At 43.8% G+C, this 24,300-nt stretch overlaps 1 protein-coding gene across 1 annotated transcript in view; it reads left to right on the plus strand.

The window, feature by feature from the left end:
- Positions 1–24,300, plus strand: part of SIM2 (SIM bHLH transcription factor 2) — a 72,689-nt gene that overhangs the window by 9,452 nt on the left and 38,937 nt on the right. Inside the window, exon 2 of the mRNA XM_060770351.2 lies at positions 20,712–20,794. Coding sequence (XP_060626334.2) covers positions 20,712–20,794 — 83 coding nt within the window. The remainder of the gene's footprint in view (positions 1–20,711; positions 20,795–24,300) is intronic.

Below are 24,300 nucleotides of genomic sequence, written 5' to 3' on the forward strand. Positions count from 1 at the left end.
CAGTTTGACACCGCTTTAGCTCAATACCATGGAACCCTGGGAAGTGTGGTTTTGGAAAGATACCAGCGCTATTTGGCAAAGAAGGCTCAAGATTCAACAGGATTGCGCCATGGCAGTTAAAGTGGTGTCAAACTGCGTTAATTCTACATTGTAGATTGACCCTCTGCCAAAAAAGAGAGAGTCTGCACACTATTAAAAAGGAAACTTCCCGTGTTGGTAAACCCTCCGCGGCTCGATTTGCGTGTTGTGCGTGGCAAGAGGAATGTGATTATCTATAACGCGGATATAACTTGTACCGAAATTAACGGGTTGAATTATACTAGAAATGGGTTGGCTGTCGTTTTCTCTTCCTTTCCGTCCTCCACTCTTTTCTGCTCCTTTTTTTACGACGTTGAACTCTGTTTTCAAATATGTCTGAGGCATTTGGAGCTTTCTCTTTTGCAAAGTTGACTGGAGATATTTTCGTACCTTGGCTTGGGCTTGGAAAAGAGGCAGGGATCTCCGGAAAATGGGGGAAAGTCGGGGGGGGGGGGGATTGAGCCCTCCTAAATGGCCCCACACCAGGGATCGGGAACACCAAAACTTCCCTTTTATACATATTTTGCTCATTTTTCAGCCATTGCCTTCCTTATAGTCACATTGTGTTCATACTGTAATAATTATAGCACATTTATACCGTGGTTCTAGGAGGTTTAGTTTTTCGACTTTCTTAAACTACTTTATTACAGCTCTCTATGATGCAAATTCGGCACTACAAATCCCAGGGTGCCACAGAATGATTGCAATCAGCGGGGGAATTCTACACTGTAGAGCCAATGCAGCTGACACAACTTGAGCTGCCAGGATACAATGCTATGGCCTTATGGGAGCTGCAGTTTGAACAAGGTCTTTAATCTCCCCTGCCAAAGGGGGCTGGTGCTTGACCGCCAAAGTACAACTCACAGGGTTCCTTAGCATTGAGCCATAGCAGGTAAAGTGGGTTATTTTTATTAAAGTGGGTTGTTTTGCTTTTACTTTTATTTATTTATTTTTACTAAAGTGGGTTGTTTTTATTATTTATTTATTTTTCGTGCCAGACTTGAGAAAATGCAAGTCACTTCTGGTATGAGAGAACTGACCGTCTGCAGGGAGGTTGCCCAGGGGACATCCTAATGTTTTAACCATCCTGTGGGAGGCTTTTCTCATGTCCCCGCATGAGACGCTGAAGCTGACAGACGGGAGCTCACCCCTGGGCTCGACACCTCCGACCTTCGGGCCAGTAGTTCAGCCAGCTCAAGGGTTTAAAACATTGTGCCATGGCGGCTCAGTTAAAGTTAAATTGGTATCAAACCACATTAATTCCACAGTGTAGATGCACCAAATGTTTCTTTCCCCCCACAACTGGGCCAAGTGGGTCTGCATGAGCCCCTGGGTCCTCAGTGTGGACTTTTCCAATTCGGGCTTCGAGTCAAAGAAGATTGTAAAGGCGAAGGTTTAATCTGTAGAGTCTTCAATCTAGGCAATCTTTTCTTGCCTGCTTGTCTTCTCCTGTGGTTTTGTTATGATCTTAACGAGCCCTGAATTTAAAGTCTAGGCAGGAGGCAACGACCTGCACAAACCCTCCGCTCTGTAACGTCATCCCCTTCGAGTTTCGGATTTTTAAATGTTTCTCTTTGGTAACCAAACCATTTACCACTGGAGAACACACACACGCATGCATACATACGTACACACGGATACATACACCCTTTCCTCTCCTTGGCTGGTGATTGTATTTTTGTTCCACGCGGAAACTGAGGGAAAGGTGGCTGGCCTTACATACACCCCAGGCCCGGTGGTTTAAAATGTGACTCCGGGTGGTGTTGAAAACGGACCATTCAAACGCCCCCCTTCGTAATGGTTAAACCAGAAAGGGAGGGGGTCTGCTTAATGAATGACTTTAAAAACAATACAGCCAAGCAGCTGACACTTGTGTTGCTCTAACTCAGTGGTTCTCAACCTGTGGGTCCCCAGGTGTTTTGGCCTACAACTCCCAGAAATCCCAGCCAGTTTACCAGCTGTTAGGATTTCTGGGAGTTGAAGGTCAAAACATCTGGGGACCCACAGGTTGAGAACCATTGCTCTAACTGAAGGAAGGGAAGAGTGAGGAAACCCTTGGAGGAAAGAAGGGAAGCCGAATGTACAGCTCCTTTAGGCCCTTCCACACAGCCCTTTATTCCAGAATATTTAAAGTAGGAAATCCCACAATATCTGCTTTGAGCTGGGTTATCTGTGTCCACTCAGATAATGTGGGATTTTCTGCCTTGATATTCTGGGGCTGTGTGGAAGGGCCCTAAGCCTTCTTGAACTCGGGTGCATCTATACTGTATAATTAATGTATCTTGAAGCCACTTGAACTGCCATGGCAAAATGCTATAGTTTTATGAGACACAAGTCCTTTTTGGTGGAGAAGGCAAATGGCTTTGTAAAACACCCATGATTCCAGAACACGAGGGGTCCTTCCACACAACCCTATATCCCAGAATATCAAGGCAGGAAATCCCACAATATCTGCTTTGACCTGGGTTATCTGAGTCCAAACTCAGATAATGTGAGATTTTTTGCCTTGATATTCTGCAATATAGGACTGTGTGGAAGGGCCCTCAGATACCCTAGTTCAAAGGAGCCCCCGGTGGCGCAGTGGGTTAAACCCCTGTGCCGGCAGGACGACAGGTCACAGGTTCGAATCCAGGGAGAGGCGGATGAGCTCCCTCTATCAGCTCCAGCTCCCCATGCAGGGACATGAGAGAAGCCTCCCACAAGGATGATAAAAACATCAAAATCATCCAGGCGTCCCCTGGGCAACGTCCTTGCAGACGGCCAATTCTCTCACACCAGGAGCGACTTGCAATCACTCCTGACACGACCAAACCCAGTTCAAAGCAGATATTATGGTATTTTCTGCCTTGATATTCTGGGTTATATGGCTGTGTGCAAGGGCCCTCAGATAATCCAGTTCAAAGAAGATACTGTGGGATTTTCTGCCTTGATATTCTGGGATATAGGACTATGTGGAAGGGCCCTAAATCATAACAGTTAAAGGCCCCCTCCATACAGCTGTATAAAATCCACATTGAACTGGATTATATGGCAGAGATCGTTTGGTATGATACAAATCAGACATTTGTTATTGTTATCATGACACTGCTACTATAATTTTAAAGAGCCAGTATATGGAATATAGATTATATGGCAGTGTGGACTCAGATAATCCAGTTCAAAGCAGCTATTGTGGATAATCTGCCTTGAGAGTCTGAGGGCCCTTCCACAAAGCCCTACATCCCAGAATGTCAAGGCAGGAAATCCCAAAATATCTGCTTTGAACTGGGTTACCTGCATCCACACTTAGATAATGTCGGATTTTCTGCCTTGATATTCTGGGATATAGGGCTGTATGGAAGGGCCCAAAGTGGATTCAAATTGCATTTATTCTAGAATATAGATGCACGCAGAGTTTTCCCAATTCTCGAGCATTGCAACTGGAATTAACACTGATTTTAGCATTATCTGTCTTGATTTGAATTAGTTGCATCGTTCCTGTTATTTGTCCACTGTCTCTAGAGCGGATTAAAGCAACCAGTCTTACAATGTATAAGGGATAAAGTCCGGTTAAATTCCCTCCAGGGATAATTTGTGCACTATGCCCCCCCCCTTTTATATTGTATTCCAACATTTCAGGCCTAAAACCTGCAGCCCTCATTTGGGTGCATCTACAACTGTAGAATTAACGCACTTTGCTCCTAGTTTAACTGCGGTGTGTAGTTGGGTGAGGCACCAGCAGATCTGGGCGGAGAAGGGTGAAGCTACAACTCCCACGGGCTGGCCTTGATCAAGTCACACACTCTCAGCCTCAGAGGAAGGCCAAGGCAAGTCCCCTCCACCCACAAATCTTGCCAAGAGAACCCCAATAGGGTCGCTTTAGAGAGGCCGTCTGTCTTTCTGTTATCCAAAGCGCAGCAATGTCTCAGATATACTTCTACGACAGTTCTCAACTTTTAAAAAAGTCATATTTTAAAAGTAACTCTGGGTACTTTGGAAAAATGGAGGGAAAAATACCAGAAATTAAAGCAGCTCTATATTGGAGGAAGGAAGTAAAGGACTGAACATTTTCTCACCTAGCGCCAATCTAGAGGAACATCCGATGGGAAATGGTCATTATTATTACTAACCCAGGTTTGTTCTGAAACTTCAGGGTGCGTTTTAAAATGTGTATTATTTATTGGTTAAAGGTAAAGGTTTCCCCTTGACATTAAATGTAGTCAGAGCCGGTATGACTACATGGAGCGCCCTTACCGCTACCTATTAAACTGCTACGTTGGCAGAAGCTGGGGCTAACAGCGGGAGCTCACCCCGCCCCACGGATTCGAACCGCCAACCTTTCAGTCAGCAAGTTCAACAGCTCACTGCACCACTGAGGCTCCTTATTATTCCTATGGCATGCCTTTTAACAGCACCACAAGTCGTTGGGATCTTGTGCTTCTCTTTGCCAGGCGCAGGGAGGGAAGTTGTCCCAGGACAACAACAAATGGCACTTGAGTTTCACCTTCCCTTCTCACCCGATGGCATTGTGGGAGGGTGGCTTTAAGGCTTTAGGACGCTTTAAGGCTTCAATGTGGACTTCTTCCCATGTTCTATAAAAAGTCTTCCGGTCCTAAATAGTTTTCCTGGCCTGCTAATTAGGACCCTTCCACACAGCCCTATATCCCAGAATATCAAGGCAGAAAATCCCACATTATCTAATATTCTGGGATATAGGGCTATGTGGAAAGGCCCTTAGACTTCTATCTTGGGCCCCTTCCACATAACTGAATAAAATCCCCCATTATCTGCTTTGAACTGGAATATATGGCAGTGCAGACTCAGAAACTAGAGCTGATGCGGTCTATCCAATGCCAATTTCTGAATCACAGCCCCAAATAATCCCAGAAGCAAGCATAATAATAGTAATAATAATAATAATAATAATAATGGGTTGTTATAGGTTTTTTCGGGCTATATGACCATGTTCTAGAGGCATTTTCGCCTGACGTTTCGCCTGCATCCATGGCAAGTATTCTCAGAGGTAGTGAGGGCCATGTTCTAGAACATGGCCATATAGCCCGAAAAAAACTACAACAACCCAGTGATTCCGGCCATGAAAACCTTCGACAATACAACAACAACAACAATAACAACAACAATAATAACAATGTCTTTCCATACAGCCATATAACTCAGAATATCAAGGCAGAAAATCCCACAATATCTGCTTTGAACTGGGTTATCTGAGTCCACACTGCCATGTATTCCAGTTCAAAGCAGATATAGTGGGCTTTTTTGCTTTAATATTCTGGGATATAGGGCTGTGTAGAAGAGCTCTTAGATATAATTATTATGGTTTCCTATGGGCGACTGTTTGAGATACAGAACATATGCCATCTAACAGTCGGATATGTTCTGTGTCTCAAAAACAAGAGCTGGTAAGAGGAAACTTGTGCCATTTTTGGAATTAGCAAGTCAAATATATCCAGAAATAGGCGTAACATTTGAGGCACCAAAATGTGTGTTGACCAGTGTAATTGGTATAGGAATTGTTACAAGTTGTTAAATAAAGAGAAGGGAGAACTTTTTCTTAACTTTTCGTTAATTTTTTTGTAACTTATAATTATTTTTATTGGCAAGGTTTATTGCGAGGGGATTTGCCATTGGCTTCGCCTTCTTCCGAGGCTGAGAGAATGTGACTTCTCCGGGATTATCCAGGGATTGGAACCCAGGTCTCCAGAGGTCTATCAAATACACCCTGAGATTTGGGCTGGATCTTCACTGCCCAACTGCGTTCAATGGTCAATATCAACCAATATAACCAGTTCTGTTATATGGCCAGTGAAGATATAACGCCGTTCTATACAGTTCCAACTGCATTTTATGGATCTGGGTCCAACATTCAAACCACCACATTGTACTGATCCGCATATCAACCATCTATTTCCTGCGGTGTCCCTCTGAAACTGGATCTGCACTGCCATATCATGCACTTTGAACCGCATTATATAAGTGTAGATCCCTGTTACTTATTTTCACCCTTGTTCCCTATTTTTGTTGCTTTTTTGTCCCAAGGTTGCAGGGAGGCCTCGTTTGCATTTCAATAAACCCAGAAATGCTTTCACTTTCAAAAGAGCTTGATGCCAACACCAAACTATATCTCCCATGATTCCATAGCCTTGAGCCATAATAGTTAAAGTGGTGTCAAACTGCATTCATTCCACAGTGTAGATGCACCCTTAGAGGCAGGTGAAGGCTCATGGGTTCACATTGTGATCTTTGTTTCCCTGCCTTCTGCTCATTCGTGCACTTTAACCTCCACTGGATCTCTCAGTAGATCTCTCAGAGGCCCCTTCTATACTGCCCTGTATCCCAGGATCTGATCCCAATTATCTGGGATCCATTGCCAGATAATATGGATTTTGCCCCCCCCCCCCCCGAGTCAGGAGCATTTGAAGAAACTGCAAGTGGCTTTTGGTGTGAGAGAATTGGCCGTCTGCAAGGACGTTACCCCGATTCACCTCTGGTATGGCGACTTGGGGTCAGATCCTGAGTATTGTGGAAGGGCCCCCAATCTCTCCAATCAGGGATGAATGCTGCGGTTTGGGGCAGCTGTCGCCTTCCCCGCTTTAGCCTGAAAATGACCAGGTTTCCAAATGACTTGATGTAAAAGAAGCCTTTCGAGCACTGTTTGCCTGAGAGACAGACCCAGATCTCCAGCCTAAATACACATTTACCTGCGAGGAACCCGAGCAGCTCACCGTCTCCCTCTAGTAAATAATCCCCAGTTGAGCAAAGTCACAAAAGAAATGCTTGTGTGCCGAATGCGTGTAGAGAAGGAATTTGTTGCCTTTTCCTTGAAGAGGAAAAGGAGTCAATGGGATGTAGTGGTTTGAGAGGGTGCATCCACTGCACCCTAGAATTAATGCATCCACAGGACTTTAATTATCATAAATCAATGCTATAAAGAGCCGAGGTGATGCCATGGGTGAAACCCTTGTGCTGGCTGAACTGCTGACCTGATGATCGATGATTTGCGAGAGGAGATGAGGTGAGCTCCTATCTGTCAGCTCCAGCTTCCCATGCGGGGACATGAGAGAAGCCTCCCACAGGATGGTAAAATACCCGAGGTCCCCTTAGATAATGTCCTTGCAGACGGCCAATTCTTTCACACCAGAACTGACACAAAAAATGAAATGCTGTGGAATCCTGGGAGTTGAAGTTTGATAAGGTCTTGAGCTTGTTTGAGTTTTACATGGCCTTGAGCCTCCATTGCCAAAGAGGGATGGTGCCTCGCCAAATACTCACCCCGGGATTCCGAAGCACTGACAGCTAAAGTGATGTTGAATCGCATTAATTCTACAATGTAGATGCCCTCTAGGACTCCAAGGTTTGAATTCCCATCGTGGGTGGATGCCATTGGGCAAAACAGACTCTCTCAGTCTCAGGGGAAGGCACAGGCAAACCTTCTCTGAATAAATCCCGCCAAGAAATCCCCTTTAGAGAGTCGTCCTGAGTCAGAATCAATCTTTTTTTTTATGTTAAGAAACTGCAAGTCGCTTCTGGTCAGGCCCGTAGCCAGGATTTTGTTTCGGGGGGGGGGGGGGGGTAATTTTTTTCAGGGGGGGTTTCGGGGGGGGGGCTGAGTTTCGGGGGGGGGGCTGAGTCTGAATGAAAGAGGGTCTAGCCTAGCAAACCTTTTGTATCATTACCCCAATACCCCCATGCATATGGGATATATTGAGTATGGTGATCAGATCATGATATGAATAAACATAACAGTTTAAATAATGCACCAGTAAGGCCTTTTCGCGAACCACCATGAGAATTTCGGGGGAGGGGGGGCTGAAGCCCCTCAAGCCCCCCCCCTCCCCCCCCCCCCCCGCTACATGTCTGCTTCTGGTGTGAGAGAATTGGCCGTCTGCAAGAAGGAAGTTTTGATGTTTTATCATCCTTGTGAGAGGCTTCTCTCATGTCCTCGCATGAGGAGCTGGAGCTGATAGAGGGAGCTCATCCGCGCTCTCCCCGGATTCGAACCCACTGCGCCGCTGGGGGAATCAACCTGTAGACTCATAACACCTCCCAACTTGAGGGTCAGCTAACATCTCCCAACAATGGTTTTCCCGGGCAGGAAGCAACAGGGCTTTGGAGTTGCAAGGCCATTCAGTGCTAATCAAGGTGCCTAATTACAACATTCACACTTGCCTCCAACAGACAAGAGTTCTTTCTCCCACCCTGGACATTATTGCGCAGATAATAAACCTCCCTTGCCTAGTTTCCAACAGACCTCACAATCTCTGAGGATGCCTGCCATAGATGTGGGTGAAACGTCAGGAGATAATGCTTCTGGAATATGGCCATATAGCCCGGAAAACACACAGCAACCCAGGAATCCCCTTATTTCTGCTTTGCAGAATCTTGAGCATCTGGAGAACAAGTAGTCAGACTCTGTTGTTAACACTTCTGTTGGACGCAAGTGCCTTCCTCGTCTTTCTTCCTGTGTGGATGGGGTCATGACTCCCGACACACAGCTACAAGAGGTCAATCATAGGCGCGGAACGCCTGGCCCTGGTGGATTGCATCTCCCAGCAGCAGCCCACCACTGTGTTTTCCGTGAAGGCTGATGGACGTTGCAATCCGACAACATCTGGGTGGCTCCGCGCTCTGATTCTCTGATCCAAGGGGGAGAGAGAAAGAGAGGAGAGAAAAAGTGACTGAATTCAACAAGAATGTCCCCCCAACACATGGCGGATTTATCTCTTCCTTTGGAGACGTTTGAAAAAATCAGGACTGGCAGTTCCGCCTTTAATGTAGAGGAGAAATGCTCGGAGGCGTCGTTTCTCAAGGGAGGCGAGAAGGCTGAGTGGAAACCAACCTCATGGGATTAGATATGGATGGCCATGGAGGGGGCTTTCACCTCCCCTTCACCCTCACAGCTTTTTGTTTGGGTTTCACCCCTGAAAATGTGCCTGGAAGATCCCTGTTTTCTATTTCTTCTAGTGTGCCACTTTATCACACTAGGCCCCCTTCCACACAGCTGAATAAAATTCCACATTCTCTGCTTTGAACTGGAATATATGGCAGTGTGGACTCAGATAACCCAGTTCAAAGCAGATATTGTGGGATTTTCTGCCTTGATATTCTGGGATATAGGGTAGAAGGATCCTAGAGAATGAGTCCACTTGAAACCTGGTGTCTGCCTCCTGCAGAATTCTGGAGTTTGTAGTTTAGTGAGGCTGTTAAACGCTCCTCCCTAAACTACAAACCCCAGAATTCTGCAGGAGGAAGCAACCCGAATTTAAAGTGTATTCATTCTCTAGAGTCTCAGCCAGTTTAGGCGATCCATCCTTGTCCAAGTAGGATTGTCTTCCACTGGTGGTGGATACCTAGGTGACTGTGGAGCATCTTCATGTTCTCCCGCAGTGAGGGTATTGGTTTCCAAGTGGAAGACGGCCCAGTCGGGATTTCGTGCCCCTTCAAATTCTGCAGCACTGCTGGTCACAGCTGACCTCCACCTGGAGCGCTCAAGGGCCAGGGCTTCCCAGTTCTCAGTGGCTATGCTAGAGTTTAAAAGGTTGGCTTTGAGCCCATCTTTAAATTTCTTTTCCTGCCCACCAACAATCCGTTTTTAGTTCTTGAGTTTGGAGCAGAGCATCTGCTTTGGGAGAAGGTGATCTGGCATTGTCAGGTCCAGCAGAGTGGATGGCGGAGGACTTTTTGGAAGCAAAGCTGATGGAATCGTTCTAGGAGTTGCATGTGAAGTCTGTAGATAGGCGTATAGCAGGGTTGGGAGGACAATAGCTTTATAAACAAACACCATGTATCCGGTCCTCAAACACTCTATGCTTCATTCGGAAGAATGTTGCACTCGTAGAGCTCAGGCAGTGTTGTATTTCAGTGTTGATGTTGACTTTTTGTGGAGAGGTGGCTGCCAAGATAGCGGAAATGGTCAACGTTTTCTAATGTTACACCATTAAGCTGTATCTCTGGCATTGGGGAGGAATTGGCTGATGACTGCTGGAAGAGCACTTTGGTTTTCTTGATGTTCAGTGACGGGCTGAGCTTCTGTGAAGGTTTAGAGTGACTTGTGGGTCTTCTTCTGAATCTCCGTTCGAATCAGGGAGAAGAGGTTGAGCTCCCTCTGTCAGCTCCAGCTCCCCATTTGGGGACAAGAGAGAAGCCTCCCACAAGGATGGTAAAACATCAAACACCTGGGCATCCCCTAGGCAACGTCCTTGCAGACGGCCAATTCTCTCACAGCAGAAGCAACTCACAGGTTCTCAAGTTGCTCCTGACACACACACAAGCAAGCAAGACTTCGGCCCTTTAGTGCTCAGGACCCTCGGCTCAAGGAACAAGCCTACTTTGTGTTTCTGATCACAGTCAGGAGACCGATCCGCTTCAAGACCCGCACGCGGCCAAACCGAGACAAGTGCCGGTTCTTCTCCCTGCGCCTGGACGCCTTTCCCTCTCTGCATTCACCAGCCCAGTCAGGACTTGCCAGAACGGACTGGACGCAAATTTGAATCTGCTGATGCTTTGATTGAGTGCCTTTCCCACCATGGTTTTGTGTGCTCCTTACAAGGTTGTTGATGTTTCTCCAGCCCGAGGAAGGCACCCTTTTCTGCGGAGACCAATACCAAGGATCGTCTGTGGGAACGGAATCTGTAACTCTCTGGAAAGGATTTGGAGAGAAATAACAAAGCGGTACCCCACCCTTCAAAATAATCTCCATTCTCTTTCTTAGGAAACGCAACGAGAGATTTATAGTCTAGCCTGGGAGAAACTACAGCTGGGTCCTGCTTGAGGCTTGAAAACAAAGCAACACTTGCCTTCCTCACGCTAGAGAATAAATCCACTTAAAATCTGGTTTTCTGCCTCTTGCAAAATTATGGGGTTTGTAGTTTAGTGAGGTTATTAAAGCCTCCTTATTAAACTACAATCCCCAGAATTCTGCAGGGGGCAGAAACCGGATTTTAAGTGGGTTTTTTCTCTAGTGTGATGAGGTCTCTCGGGGTTAAGCGGTTTATTGGAGAGCATTTACCCAGAACAGAGTGATTTAACACACTAAAGAAAAAACCCACCTAAAATCCGGTTTTTGCCTCTTGCATAATTCAGGGGTTTGTAGATTAGTGAGGCTGTGAAAGGCTCCTCCCTAAAGTACAAACCCCAGAATTCTGCAGGAGGCAGAAACTGGATTTTAGGTGGATTTTTTCCCTCTAGTGTGATGAGGCCTCCCGGGGTTAAGAGGTTTCTCGGACAGCAGTTGCCCAGAACTAAGTGATTTATCACATTAGAGAATAAATCCATTTAAAATCCGGTTTCTTCCTCCAGTAGAATGATGGAGTTTGTAGTCTAGTGAGGCTGTTAAAGCCTCCTACCTAAACTACAAACCCCAGAATTCTGTAGGAGGCAGAAACCGGATTTAAAGTGGTTTTATTCTCTCTAGTGTGATGAAGTAGTTAGGAAGATGCCTGACGATAGGAATCTGGGTGAATTGATACTAGAATATGAACAAAAGGAAAGGAAGCAAGCAAGGAAGGCGAACAGGGTCACTGCATCACTTTCTTGCCACCCAGGGAATGTTTCAGAGAGAATTAGGCTTCCTTTCTCTCTCTTCGGCCTTCCTTATTGGCGGCTCGGGCGCCTGCCTGAAACAAGCAATTGAATCGATGGGAAGACTCCGGTCCACTTCGATCAGGACTTTATTCTGCTGCCGGTGTCCCTTAGTCAAGAACCCGGGCACGGAGGCGCTTTCAAGATCCGTGTTTTTGCAGGCGGCGCTGAAAGGAAGCCTGGCCGGCCCCCGATTTCCATGCAGCTCTCTGATTACCCGCGAAAGAGACGCAAGCGGCTCATGGCTTTGCATCCGTGTCTTTCATTAGCAGGAGGGACTCGGCCATCAAGGGGAGGGAAAGCGAATGTGCCAGCCGGGAAGGCCACGCAAAGCCAAGGAACAATGCCGGGCTCCTCTGCCCAAAGCAGCCGAGAGCCTGGATCAGGGCTTTGTTTGGGTTGCAATCCCCTAACCTGTTTCAAGCATGGATAGAATTAACTTCAATGGGGGAAAATCAGATTTGTAATTCGTTTAGATGAGGTGGTTTGAGAGCGAAATCATGTTTTCATACTAGCGAAAAAATCCACTTAAAATCCGGTTTCTGGCTCCTGCAGAATTCTGGGGTTTGTAGTCTAATGTGGTTGTTAAAAGCTCCTCCATAAACTACAAACCCCAGAATTCTGCAGGAGGCAGACACCGGATTTAAAGTGGATTTATTCTCTAATGTGATGAAGTTGATATCCACCTATTCCATCTCGTGGTGCTCAGAAACCTCATTCATGCCCAAAGGATTGGTTTCTGGTGAAGTTCGGTATCAATTTAACTCAAGACCATGTGAAAATACAGTTCCCATCATCCTCCGGTGGTGCAATGGGTTAAACCCTTATACCGCGGCAGGTTAGAATGGGGAGAGAGGGTTGAGCTCCTTCTGTCAGCTCCAGCTCCCCATGCGGGGACATAAGAGAAGCCTCCCACAAGGATGGTAAAACATCAAACATCCGGGCATCCCCTGGGCAATGCCCTTGCAGAGGGCCAATTCTCTCACAGCAGAAGCAACTTGCAGTTTCTAAAGTCATTCCTGAAGGAAAAAAAAACTCATGGGCTCAAACTTGGGCCCTCCAGGTGTTTTGGACGTCAACTCCCACAATTACTAACAGCCTCTCTGACCCCTTCCTTTCTCCCCTCAGGAGCCAGGAGCCCTCGTGGAGCAATGGGTTAGTTAGACCCTTGTGCCGGCAGGACTGCTGACTTAAAGGTCAGTGGTTCGAATCCAGGGAGCGGGGTGAGCTCCCGTCTGTCAGCTACAGCTTCTTATGCGGTGATATGAGATAATCCTCCCACAGGATGGTAGAATATCCTCTGGGTAACGTCCTTGTAGACGGCCAATTCTCTCACACCAGAAGCCACTTGCAGTTTCTCAAGTTGTCCCTGACAGGAAAAAAAGCTTATGCGGATAAAGAAAACCCTTGAGGCTGTTAGGAATTGTGGGAGCTGAAGTCCAAAACACCTGGAGAGCCGAAGTTTGCCCATGCCTGTTTCACAAAGTCTTTTGTTGAGAGGAAGAGAGACCAATTGGACTCGGCTGGCATTTGCCACCGATTTCACTACCCCAGCGAGGTGATTTTCGTGATTTGTAAACAGATGCCATTCATTTGCAACTCAGACTTCCATGACCTAGTAGATAGGCTTGGCATATCTCAGGAGTCCCAGGTCTTTTGGATCAGGTGCAAAGGGAGAGACGGGGCGCCCTTTCTGCTATCTACCCAAGCCCAAGCAAGTCTGTTTTCTGAAACAAGCCCTCCAGCGAAACCCTCAGAAGGACAGCCTCACTTTGGTTTCCTCTGGCAATGCAGTTCAGGTGGCTTTTGTCCTCTTCTTGCCAGGATTGGGGCGAGGGCAAGCTGGGCCTTCTGGGTCAGGAAGAGGAAGGGAAAAATCAGGCCCTTTTGCTCCTGAGAGCCACAGCAGGCCTGAGGCGGATCGAAGGGTCCTTTTGTCACTTGGATTGCTGTGAACATGAATCCCATAGTCCCTCCACACATGAAGGCCACTTGGACACTCTTGGGCACACTCACCTTGGTATCACCCCGAAACTCACTCTTTCCTTGAAAGAGGATTGGAATCAACCCCAATCATTGTTGTGAGCCTTTAGGTCGGGTTGTGTGTGTGTGTATGTGTGTGACAAGATTTGTTCAGAAAACGTTTGCCATAGCCTTCCTCTGAAGCTGAGAGTGTGTGACTTGCCCAAGGTCAAGTTGTAGATAATCCCATCTACAACTGAGGGAATGATACACTTTAACAGCTATAGATCAATGGCACATGACCATTATATCTCCTCTCAGACTTCTCCAGGCTAAAGAGCTGGGCATGTTTAGCCTGAAGAACAGAAGGCTGAGAGGAGCCATGATGGCCATGTATAAATATGGGAGGGAAAGTCATAGTGAGGAGGGAACAAGCCTGTTTTCTGCTGCCCTGGAGACTAGGATGCAGAACAGTGGCTTCAAACTACAAGATTCCTCTTGAACATTAGGAAGAACTTCCTAACTGTGAGAGCTGTTTGGCAGTGGAATTCTCTGCCCCAGAGTGTGATGGAGGCACCTTCTTTGGAGGCTTTTAAGACTGGATGACCATCTGTCTGGGAGCTTTGAATGCTTTTTCCCCTACTTCTTGGCAGGGGGTTGGACTGGATGGCCTACCAGGTCTCTTTCAACTCTATGATTCTGTGGTATGGAATCAGGAGAATTGTGGCTTTACACAGTTTTGAGCCTTCTCCTTTAAAGAGTGCTGCTCTCTACCAGACTACAACTCCCAGGTTTCCATACCATTGAGTTAAGATGGTGTCAAACTGCATTCATCCCAGCCTGGGCATTCTACAGATATAATATGAATGGGTTCCTTGCTTTGTACAGAACTTATTGCATATTGCTTAATTTTGTGATTACTGTGAATTGAACAGTCTAAGTTTCACAATTTACCTATCTGTTGGACTTATTCATTATCTTATCCTTATAAGTGGATTATTTGTGTTTAACCATTCTACAGATATATAAACCTCCCCTGCCTGGTTTCCAACAGACCTCACAACCTCTGCCATAGGTGTGTGTGAAAGGTCAGGAGATAATGCTTCTGGAACATGGCCATACAGCCCAGGAAACCCACAGCAACTCATTGCATTCATTCTGTTGAATTCCAACAAATTCTACAGTGTAGATGCACCCTTATTCCAACGCTCCAATCACTACATCAGGTTGGCTCTCTACCTGTTATAATGATACAGATAGTCCCCTCATCCAATCCCATTGAGGATAACCAAGGAAATTAACGTTAGTTACATTGAAGACTATGCTAAAGTTAAGAGGCACTGAGGATGGAAAATTGTGGGTCATATTAAAAGCAGACCAGTGGAAATCATTGGCATTTTAGCCTTGGGTCCACTCTTTAGATGGGTTCACTCTTGAATATCAGTAAGAGTGCATCTACTCTATAGAATTTTAGTTCAGTTTGGCACCCATTTGGATGTTATGGCTGAATGCTATGGAAGTCTTGTGGGGAGAAAAAGCGGGGTATAAATAAACATAATAATAATCCTAAGAGTTGTAGTTTTCAGTCTTTATCCTTCTCTGGTGAAGAATGCTGGTGCCTCTCCAAAGCACAACCTACAGGATTTCATAGTATTAAACTTTTGCAGTTAAAGTGATGTCAAGTTGCTTTAGTTCAATGGTTCCCAACCTTTTTTTGACCAGAGACCACTTTGATTTTTTTTTGTTATTAGCAGGGACACAAGGTTCAAAAATAATAAACTTTATCAATCTAAAAATAAACTTTAATCAAAACTTCTAACATATTCGTTAAACTTAATAGTAACATGAATTGAGAGTACTATTGTGATATAAAAACATTTTTAATAGCTAATTAAATTTGGTTTGATTTTTGAGCTTGCATATTTTTTACAAGTTGGGTAATCCTGGAGCTAATATTATTGCTCAAAGCTACACGCAGTGGTGGCACAGAGAGTTAAACTGCTGAGCCGCTGAACTTGCTGACCAAAAGGTTGTCACTTCAAATCTGGGGAGCGGGGTGAGCTCTTGCTGTTAGCCCCAGCTTCTGCCAACCTAGCAGTTTGAAAACATGCAAATGTGAGTATATCAATAGGTACCATTTTGGCAAGAAGGTAACAGTGCTCCATGCAGTCATGCTGGCCACATGACCTTGGAGGTGTCTACAGACAACACTGCTCTTTGGCTTAGAAATGGAGATGAGCACCACCCGCCAGAGTCAGGTAGGCCTAGACTTAATGAGAGGGGGAACCTTTGCTTTTACTTTTACATACATAGCATGGATTTTGCTTCGAAAATGTCTTGAATTCTAGTGAATGGTAAAGTATGTTATGCTTATTTTACAAAAGTTGCCATTTGCATATAGATATAGACATGTTTCATTATTTTGAATATATATTTTCTGATTGTTTGTGTAAAATAATTAATAAAATGTATATTTTAAAAAGCTACACGCATATCATCATTTACTTACAAAACAATTGAAATTCATTTCAATCATCATTAAATAAGTAAAAAATTAATATGAATATTGAGGACTCACAGTCAGTAAAACTACTGGAGCCATCGAACCACTAAACAGCAAAATAGAATCACTGACACAGCTGAGCAAGACAAAAGAATGTGGGCAGCTGACTCATTGGGTCACATGAGTACGTGGCACGTGATGTTGATTGCTTGCCCTCCCTCTGGCCTCCCGTGCTTGCCCAATGTCCTACTCACTACAACCGTTGCCCACGTAGCAATAAATTTATTAAAATGGATAAAGGTATACAATTTTAAATGTTTCCTGGACCATATTTTAGTTCTTGTGGACCACTGGTTGGGAACCACTGCTTTAGTTCTATAGTGTAGATGCATCTTAAGTCTAGCTTCAACATTGCTTTGACTTTTTGGCATGCCATTCTCCACGATGGGAGGAAAGAAGCAGGCAGTGGGATGGATAGATCACATGAATGTTTCTTAGGCAAGGAATATTCAGAGGAAGTTTTGCCAGTTCCTTCCTGTGAAATATAGTCTACAGCATTCAGAGGTGGCCCTAGGTAATTTTCAACGGTAAGCAAACAGTATTTTGGCGCCGCCCCCAACCAATCATTGATATATATTTTCTGTTCGTCGTGGGAGTTCTGTGTGCCATATTTAGTTCAATTCCATCATTGCTGGAGTTCAGAATGCTCTTTGATTGTAGGTGAACTATACATCCCAGTAACTACACTTGCTGCATTTGCTCCCTTGCCTGGCCCGCTTTGGGTCCGGAGGCATGCCTGAAGACCCAAAAAGTCACCTCTTCTCCTGACTTTCTCCTCAGCCATTGGGACCAAGAGAGAGAGAGGTGGAGATGCCCAGCTTTCCTGAAGGTAGGCGCAAAAACAAAGGAGGGAGCGGAGGTGGGAGATACCTCCAGCCGGAGGGGCTCTCTGAAGAGAAAGTCGGGGCTGAAGAGAAAGTTGGGAGAAGAGGCGACTTTTGGTGCGCACGCTGGGGTCTTCAGGCACGCCTCCAGACCCGAAGCGGGCCGGACACGGCGGCTCCACCCCTTGGCCCACCCACGGATTGGGGAGAGGAGAGGAGGCGAGTGGAGTGCCGGGGGATCGGGAAAGGGAGCCAGTCATGGGGAAGGGATAGAACGCGGCGAACGATTGAATGCCTGCTCTGCTCGCGCACCCGGTGGCCGGGTGGAGCAGGAACGAGAGGGGCTAGGCGGGGCTCAAGGGCCCGGCCCCTTTGGGAAGAGGATCACCCAGCAGCGAGGAAAGAAAGCCGACTCCCCCCGGACTGCTAGGGCTGTTATGAACTGAGGGGCACTCCTCAAGTGGCTGTCGAGGGGCATTTACAGAGGCGCCTCTGCGCCCCTGGCAAAAAAAAGTGTTCTGCGACCGCTTACTTCGTGTAATGGATGAGCCGCCCCTGACAGCACTTGGTATCGATTGAGGGGTCACCATCCAAGTATTAACCAGACCTGGTCCTGCTTAGCTTCCATGATCAGATGGGATCTGATGCTTTTGTGGTCTTCAGGCAATGGCTGTTACACCAAAACAATCAATTCAAATTCAGGTGGTTGACTTCATTAAAATTCTCTTGACTTTAGTAAAGCAGAAGGATGATAGCTTTCTAATGTTTTTTGCTAGACTTATAAATAAAATGTTGTCTTTCTTAGGGTTGTGGACCACAGAGATAATTCCTTTTATTGTGAAGCTTTTGCTCGTCAGGCAGAGACACCAAAATACTGCCTGGATAGTGGAAAAATGTGCGTGCCTTCTGTTGAAGAAAGCCAGATGCTAAATTTAAGTGCAAAGCATTTGGTAAACACAAAACATTGCCCATTGCCCATGCTTTATTTACTCTCTTGATTTTCTCCAAAACATATACTGTATGCTCACTAGTTTATAGAGAAGGCTAAATGTATCTCAAAACTACACATTCCAGAACTGTAAAGCATTGAAACATAGCAGTCAAACTGGAGTTAAAATGCATTAATTCTACAGTATGGATGCATTCTTGTATATAATAGTTTCCTACATATTTTTCTGGTATAGATTACATCTCACTTTCCAAATGTGAACAACAATACGTTAATATTGCTGAAGGCTTTCATGGCCAGAATCACTGGGTTGTTGTAGGTTTTTTGGGCTGTATGGCCATGTTCTAGAAGCATTCTCTCCTGACGTTTTGCCTGCATCTTTGGCCGGCATCCTCAGAGGAAGGGGAAAGAAGGGGAAATTAATTCAAATTGGCAGTTTTGTGCAATTGTGGAAAGATATCGCAGATAAGATGTGGTCACTTCATTGTAGGAGCAAGGAACTGAAATCTTTAGAAGATAAGGGGGGATTCATTGGGGAAAGGATGGACGTTTCCAGATTCTCTTGCATGTCATGAAGGGAATTCATTTATAATGTAGGCCTGAAGGGACCAGTAATTTGAAGCACGAGTTGAAGAAAGCACTCATGCAAGCATCTCCGCTCAGGTGATGGAAAATGCCCTTAGTAAAGAATCGCCTGTGGGTTTTGTATAATAATGTATGTGTAGTATGAATTACCTTTTGTCCTGTGCTGGTAATACATCCATATTACACTCTGAAGTAAATGCTCAGTCCCAGAAAGTATATCAGGATTTGGAAAATGTTATGCATATGGAAAAGTTTCAGAGACGATATTTTGTATATATTTTTAATGCAAAAAAGGTACCCAAACATGTGCAAAGAGCATTTCTTTTTCAAGTTCCTACAGCTGCCTTTTCATTTGCAAAGACTTTAAAGGACAAACAGTGTTTCCATTAGGCAAAAGGTGGCCTCTTTTCAGCAACAAAACTCAAGTGTTGGCTTTTTGATTCAGAATACAACTTAAGCAGAGAAAAAGAGCAGAGTTACTGTATAAAGATAATTATTATGATTTTTACAGGATTCCTGTTTTTCCGGTATTGTTTTGAAATAAAAGAACCCACCAGTTTAAATAGAGCTTTTTCAGACAGGAGGGGTCACAAGGCACCAAATGGTCCTATCTCTTAGGGTGCTTCGAGACAGCACCAAATTGTGAGTTTTAGTCAGGGGCAAAAAAAACAAAACCGGAACCTAAGAAGAGGTCCACATACAGACCTGTTGGTCCCGGGATTTCTGCCTCCGTTGTCCACCCTTGCTGCTTTGTCCTGGGATTTTGCAGCCCCCAAAATGGCCACCGTGGAATGTCTGCCGGAAATTTTGGTGGTTTAAAAAAAAATTAAGATGCAAATATGCAAATAAGCAAATCATGGTATAATTTGTGATTCTGGGTTATAGAGGCTGTGTGGCTACCTGTGCAGATAAGTTTGGTCATGTAGGGGGTGATGTTCCTGGGTTATACAAGGGGGTGATGTTCCTGGGTTATACATATCTGTTCCTCATTGTTTTTTATCATAAAAACATGCGGGAAATTGATTACATGGCAAAACTTTTGTTTGTGTGGCACAAACTTCATTCATGTGTGTTTCTCTTGCCAGGATAAAGTTTTCACCCTCTAGTCAACTGTTGTCATGTTTTTAGGATAGAACCAGTCTGGACCAGACATCTATAACCCAGGAATAAACCAACATTAAAATCCCGTGTTTTCTGAGTGTAGGGACATACAGACATTTGAAGATACGCATTTTCAGGCCAGAACTGGGATATACTTGCACCTAAAAATCTCGCATTTTTGAGCTTTGTAGTGATTCCTCCCTTGTTTTCAGGGAACAATGTGTGGGCACTCTCTATTTTGCAGCAGGAGCTCATGGGATAAAGGATAGACCCTTAGATAAATTTGCTCAAACCTGCAAGGGCCTCATTTTTTTTTCATTTGGTACTCGGACTACTTGTGAGTTGTCATTTTTTGTTAATATTTGTGTGGATTAGATATGGAATCTAACTCTCTCAGGGGGATCTGCAGTGTTCAGCGGTATTCAGTTTGACCTCTATCAACAAATAACTATTTGACATGAGCTGTTAGGAAGCCATTTTCTGCAGAGGGGATCTGGAGTGGCTACAGTACTGGTCCTTGGAGAGAAAGGGCGGGAAAAGGCCAGCAGTGGTTTCTTTTTATATCTGCCTGAGTAATCTTTATCCAAAGAGTTATACAGAGAGAACAGGCTGAACCAGAAAGCAATGTGAAGAAAGCGAAGGGTCAGTCTGCTGAAGCAGCAGCAAAAGCAGTTTGACTGAAGGGACCAAATGCCTATATGGCCCCTGGAAGACCTGAAAAGCTAAGCTTCGGAGGCTTCTGGGGGGGCTGCAAACCTTTGGAAAGGTGGGTGGTTGGCTGCCTGAAGGAAACACGACCCTCTGAAGGAGATCCCTTGGTCAATTTCAGGGAGGCTTATGTGCCTTTGAGGGGGATTTCCCCCTAAAATGGCCATTCAACCTCTCAGAACATGTAGACTGCCCAGGTTCTTTCAACACTCTTTCTAAATCTTAACTCAAATGTCATGGAGCTGATTTTTTCCTTGAGGAAAGGACCACCTAACTCGCCCAGGAAAGAGGCTCCAACTCCCTCTCCCAACCAGTCAGTATTGTACCTTTTCTCTTTCAAATACTGTTTTCGGTTTCTTTCCAGGTCTTGGAGATGCCTGGGGACAGCCGAGTCGGTTAGGCCCCTTGGATAACGTGGCGAAGGAGCTGGGCTCGCATTTGCTTCAGGTAGAGTTTGCAGTCGTGCTGCTTTCAACACTTGTTGTCTTGTTTCAGGATAAGTTTCACCGTGTTGATGTGAGTGCCCCTGAAATGCCAAGGCTGCCCTGAGCTTTGCCCCTTTCAAGCGCTCATAACTCAAGCCAGTTGAACATGGCTTGGTTCCCCTGTTGACACCTCTGTAGGTTAAGTGAGGAGAGTTTAAAAATAAATGGATAGGTGTCACTCCCTCCTCCACTTGTCCATGCATATTATGGACAAATTGTAAGCTCCATTTACGATTGGGATTACAGAAATCAAAAGGTGGCAATGGACGGGCTGATGGAGAGTATGCTTATCGGTATATGCCATTTTTTGCAATCATAAATTGTGTGGCATAAAACTGAGTGAATAGAAACTAGGCCTGGGCGGTTTCGTTTCGTTAATTCGTAATTCGTTAATAATTCGTTAATTTTTCCAATTACAAAACGATAACGAACCATTCTGGAGCAATCATTAAAAAAAACGAATTTTTAAACACGTTTTGTAAATGCTTCGTATTTCGTTATTGTATTCGTTTCGTTATTGTTCTGTGGTCGTTTCGTTATTATTTCCGCATGTCTGGGCCAGTTTTATGGTTTAATTAGTGAAAAAAAATTATAATATCACACCAACAGTCAAGAACAGAGGGAGAGGGAAGCTTCAGAAGTTTTTGGAGGTTTTTTAGCGTATTTCGTGGTCGCATCCGCCATTAACGAATCGATTCGTTATTGTTTCGGAAATCGATTCATTAATTTTTAATTTCGTAAATATCGAACTTTTTAAAAGCAAAATTTGGTAATTATTTTAAATATCGAAACAAAAAAAACCCCCAATTACAAATCGATTTTAGAAACAAATTTTTGCCTTGTTACCCAGGCCTAATAGAAACACATTCTGGCAGGCATTCTGGACAAAAAGAAGCTGATGTTAACAAGAAGTTGAACGCCAGCCTCGTTATTATATGTACACACAGTCTCTCATGTTTGTGTACATTTCACCTACTATGTTGATGTGTTCACCTATTGTTTGGGTTTGTTATTTGTTGTTTTGGCATTGAATGTTTGCCACTTTGTTACCTTTTGCTGAAAACCTCCTGGAGTCCCGTCGGGGAGATAGGGCTGGTTTTAAATATATAATTATTATTATTATTATTATTATTATTATTATTATTATTTTAAATTGGAGTTTTCAGTATTTTCCCTCTCCATGGTAGATTGAAGAAAATGTTTTAAAATGTGGGGTTCTTGGAATGGTGAAGGATATAATTTCCATTAGAGTTTGCACCTGGAACACAGTTCAGTAGAATAGAGTAGCACATACTCCAGTGTCCAAACATTTTGTTTGTGTGTGTTTTCATTGTAAGAACTTCCTTGTCCTCTCACACTCTAAAAAAGTACTATAAAATGTAATAATTTTATAATTTTAATTTTTGAGGATATATGTTTGGTAACATATATTTTATGTTATTATGTTTTTGGTAATGTATATTATATGTTATGTTTTTAGCTGTGTTTTAGCTGGTAAATTTTGCTCTATGTTGGGCTTGGTTCCCATGTAAGCCACCTCAAGTCCCTTCAGAGAGATTGTGGCAGGGTATAAAAAAAGTTATTATTATTATTATTATTATTATTATTGACACAAAAACACAGTATGTCACTGCAAAGGAGATATATATGCTGGATTTCATATCACAAAATTACAAGTCAAACACTTATCAAGTGTTTAGGACTGTGTAATGTATTTTTGAATGATGTTCGCAGATCCAAGTAAGGTGGCCTTTTGCAGTTGACAGATCGTAATTTTGTCAATAATAATAATAATAATAATAATAATAATAATAATTGCTATTGCCGTAGAGTTTCCCCAAAGTAGAATAACATTCCAAAGATAAGTACAACTTGGAGTGCTGCTGGGGAATTAACATAATAAACTTTTAAATCAGGATCTGTGCAGTTCATCCCAGATTCCCAACCGTCCCTCCGTAGCTGAAGAAATCAGGATTGGGAATGCAGTGTTTCTTCTACTGAACTTTCTATGCATTCCAACAATGTTTAATAGCATTCTCACCGGCAAGGAGAGATTTTGCACAGCCTTCTACAATTTGCATAAGGCTATTCTTCAGTCTGCACACTTCATAACTCCCACTCTGTGCCAGGAACAGTAGACTCTTACTTGGTCAAAAATATTTCCTAGTCCTAAGAATGATAGTGATCAGTTTATTGTCATACATAAATTGTTTTCCATTGCTGGAGAATGAAATGCTTTTTGCTGTGATACATAAAATGTTGAATGAAATTGTACTGAAATTGTATGTCCTTAAAACCTACTTTTCCTATTGTCATAACATTTTTGCATAGGTATTATGTTTACAATATGAGAGAAGCTTCCCACAGGATGGTAAAACATCCAGGCATCCCTTGGGCAACATCCTTGCAGACCGCAATTCCCACACATCAGAAGCGACTTACAGTTTCTCAATTCGCTTCTGACACATACAGACACAAATGTTTTAAATAATGTGTTTGAAACCCTGCTCTAAATTATACATGTAAGCAAAATGTGATACAAATTCTTCATTTTTTTCCAAAAAAATTTCTTTCCCATATAATGAAAAAACTGAATGGCATTTCTTGTTTTTCCCCTCCCCCAGACTTTTAAAGCTAATGTCTTACAGCAATTAACAATATCTATACCATATTGACCTAAAGGTTGCTCTTTAATATAACCCTTTAAAATACCTTGCATAACAAAAATACACCCCCCCCCCAATTATGCGTTGCAATTATTTTTGAGTAATGAATGCTACTTTAAATTCTTCAGTTAATCTGTTGAAAATGTGTACACATTTACCTCTGAAAAAAAAGCCCTATATATATTTACGAAGCCATTAAAAGTAAGGTTTTCTAATCGAAGTACTGATATAGCCTAACTATAACATCAGGGAACAAATTGCTAGTTTATGAGGAAAGTTTTAAAGCAATGTTTTATTTAAGAAAGCAACGATTTCTCCCCCATGCGACAAAGTTTTGTTTATGTTCTGAAATGCGGGGAGGGAGGAAACTAAAGAGTAATCTGGTTCCAATTACATGCTGTAAAAGTAAGGAGGCTAGAGAATAATTTGGAATATTTTTTATTGGGGTAACATTGAACTTGCCCTCTGTTACAGCCTTTTATTACCTTTCTCCTGTTCCAGCATCTTAAAATATGAATTAGTAAATAGAAAAGGCAACTGTTTTATCTAGGTATTTAGATATTAGGGTTTTTTCTTCAAATGGAGATGACTTTCTTACAATATGGAAAATATTTAAAAGTTATACTTAATCTCATCACCTTTAAATGGACCCGAGTTTCACTAAAATATTAATCTGCTCTATATTTAATTAGACCAGTGATAACCTATCATCTCTTATGATGACAGCATCAAAGGTCTTAGCCAGAGATCCCTCTAGTCCAGTGGTTCCCAATCTTTGGCCCTCCAGGTGTTTTGGACCTCA

Source organism: Anolis sagrei, chromosome 3 (genome assembly GCF_037176765.1).
Source record: "Anolis sagrei isolate rAnoSag1 chromosome 3, rAnoSag1.mat, whole genome shotgun sequence".
Taxonomy (NCBI): domain Eukaryota; kingdom Metazoa; phylum Chordata; class Lepidosauria; order Squamata; family Dactyloidae; genus Anolis; species Anolis sagrei.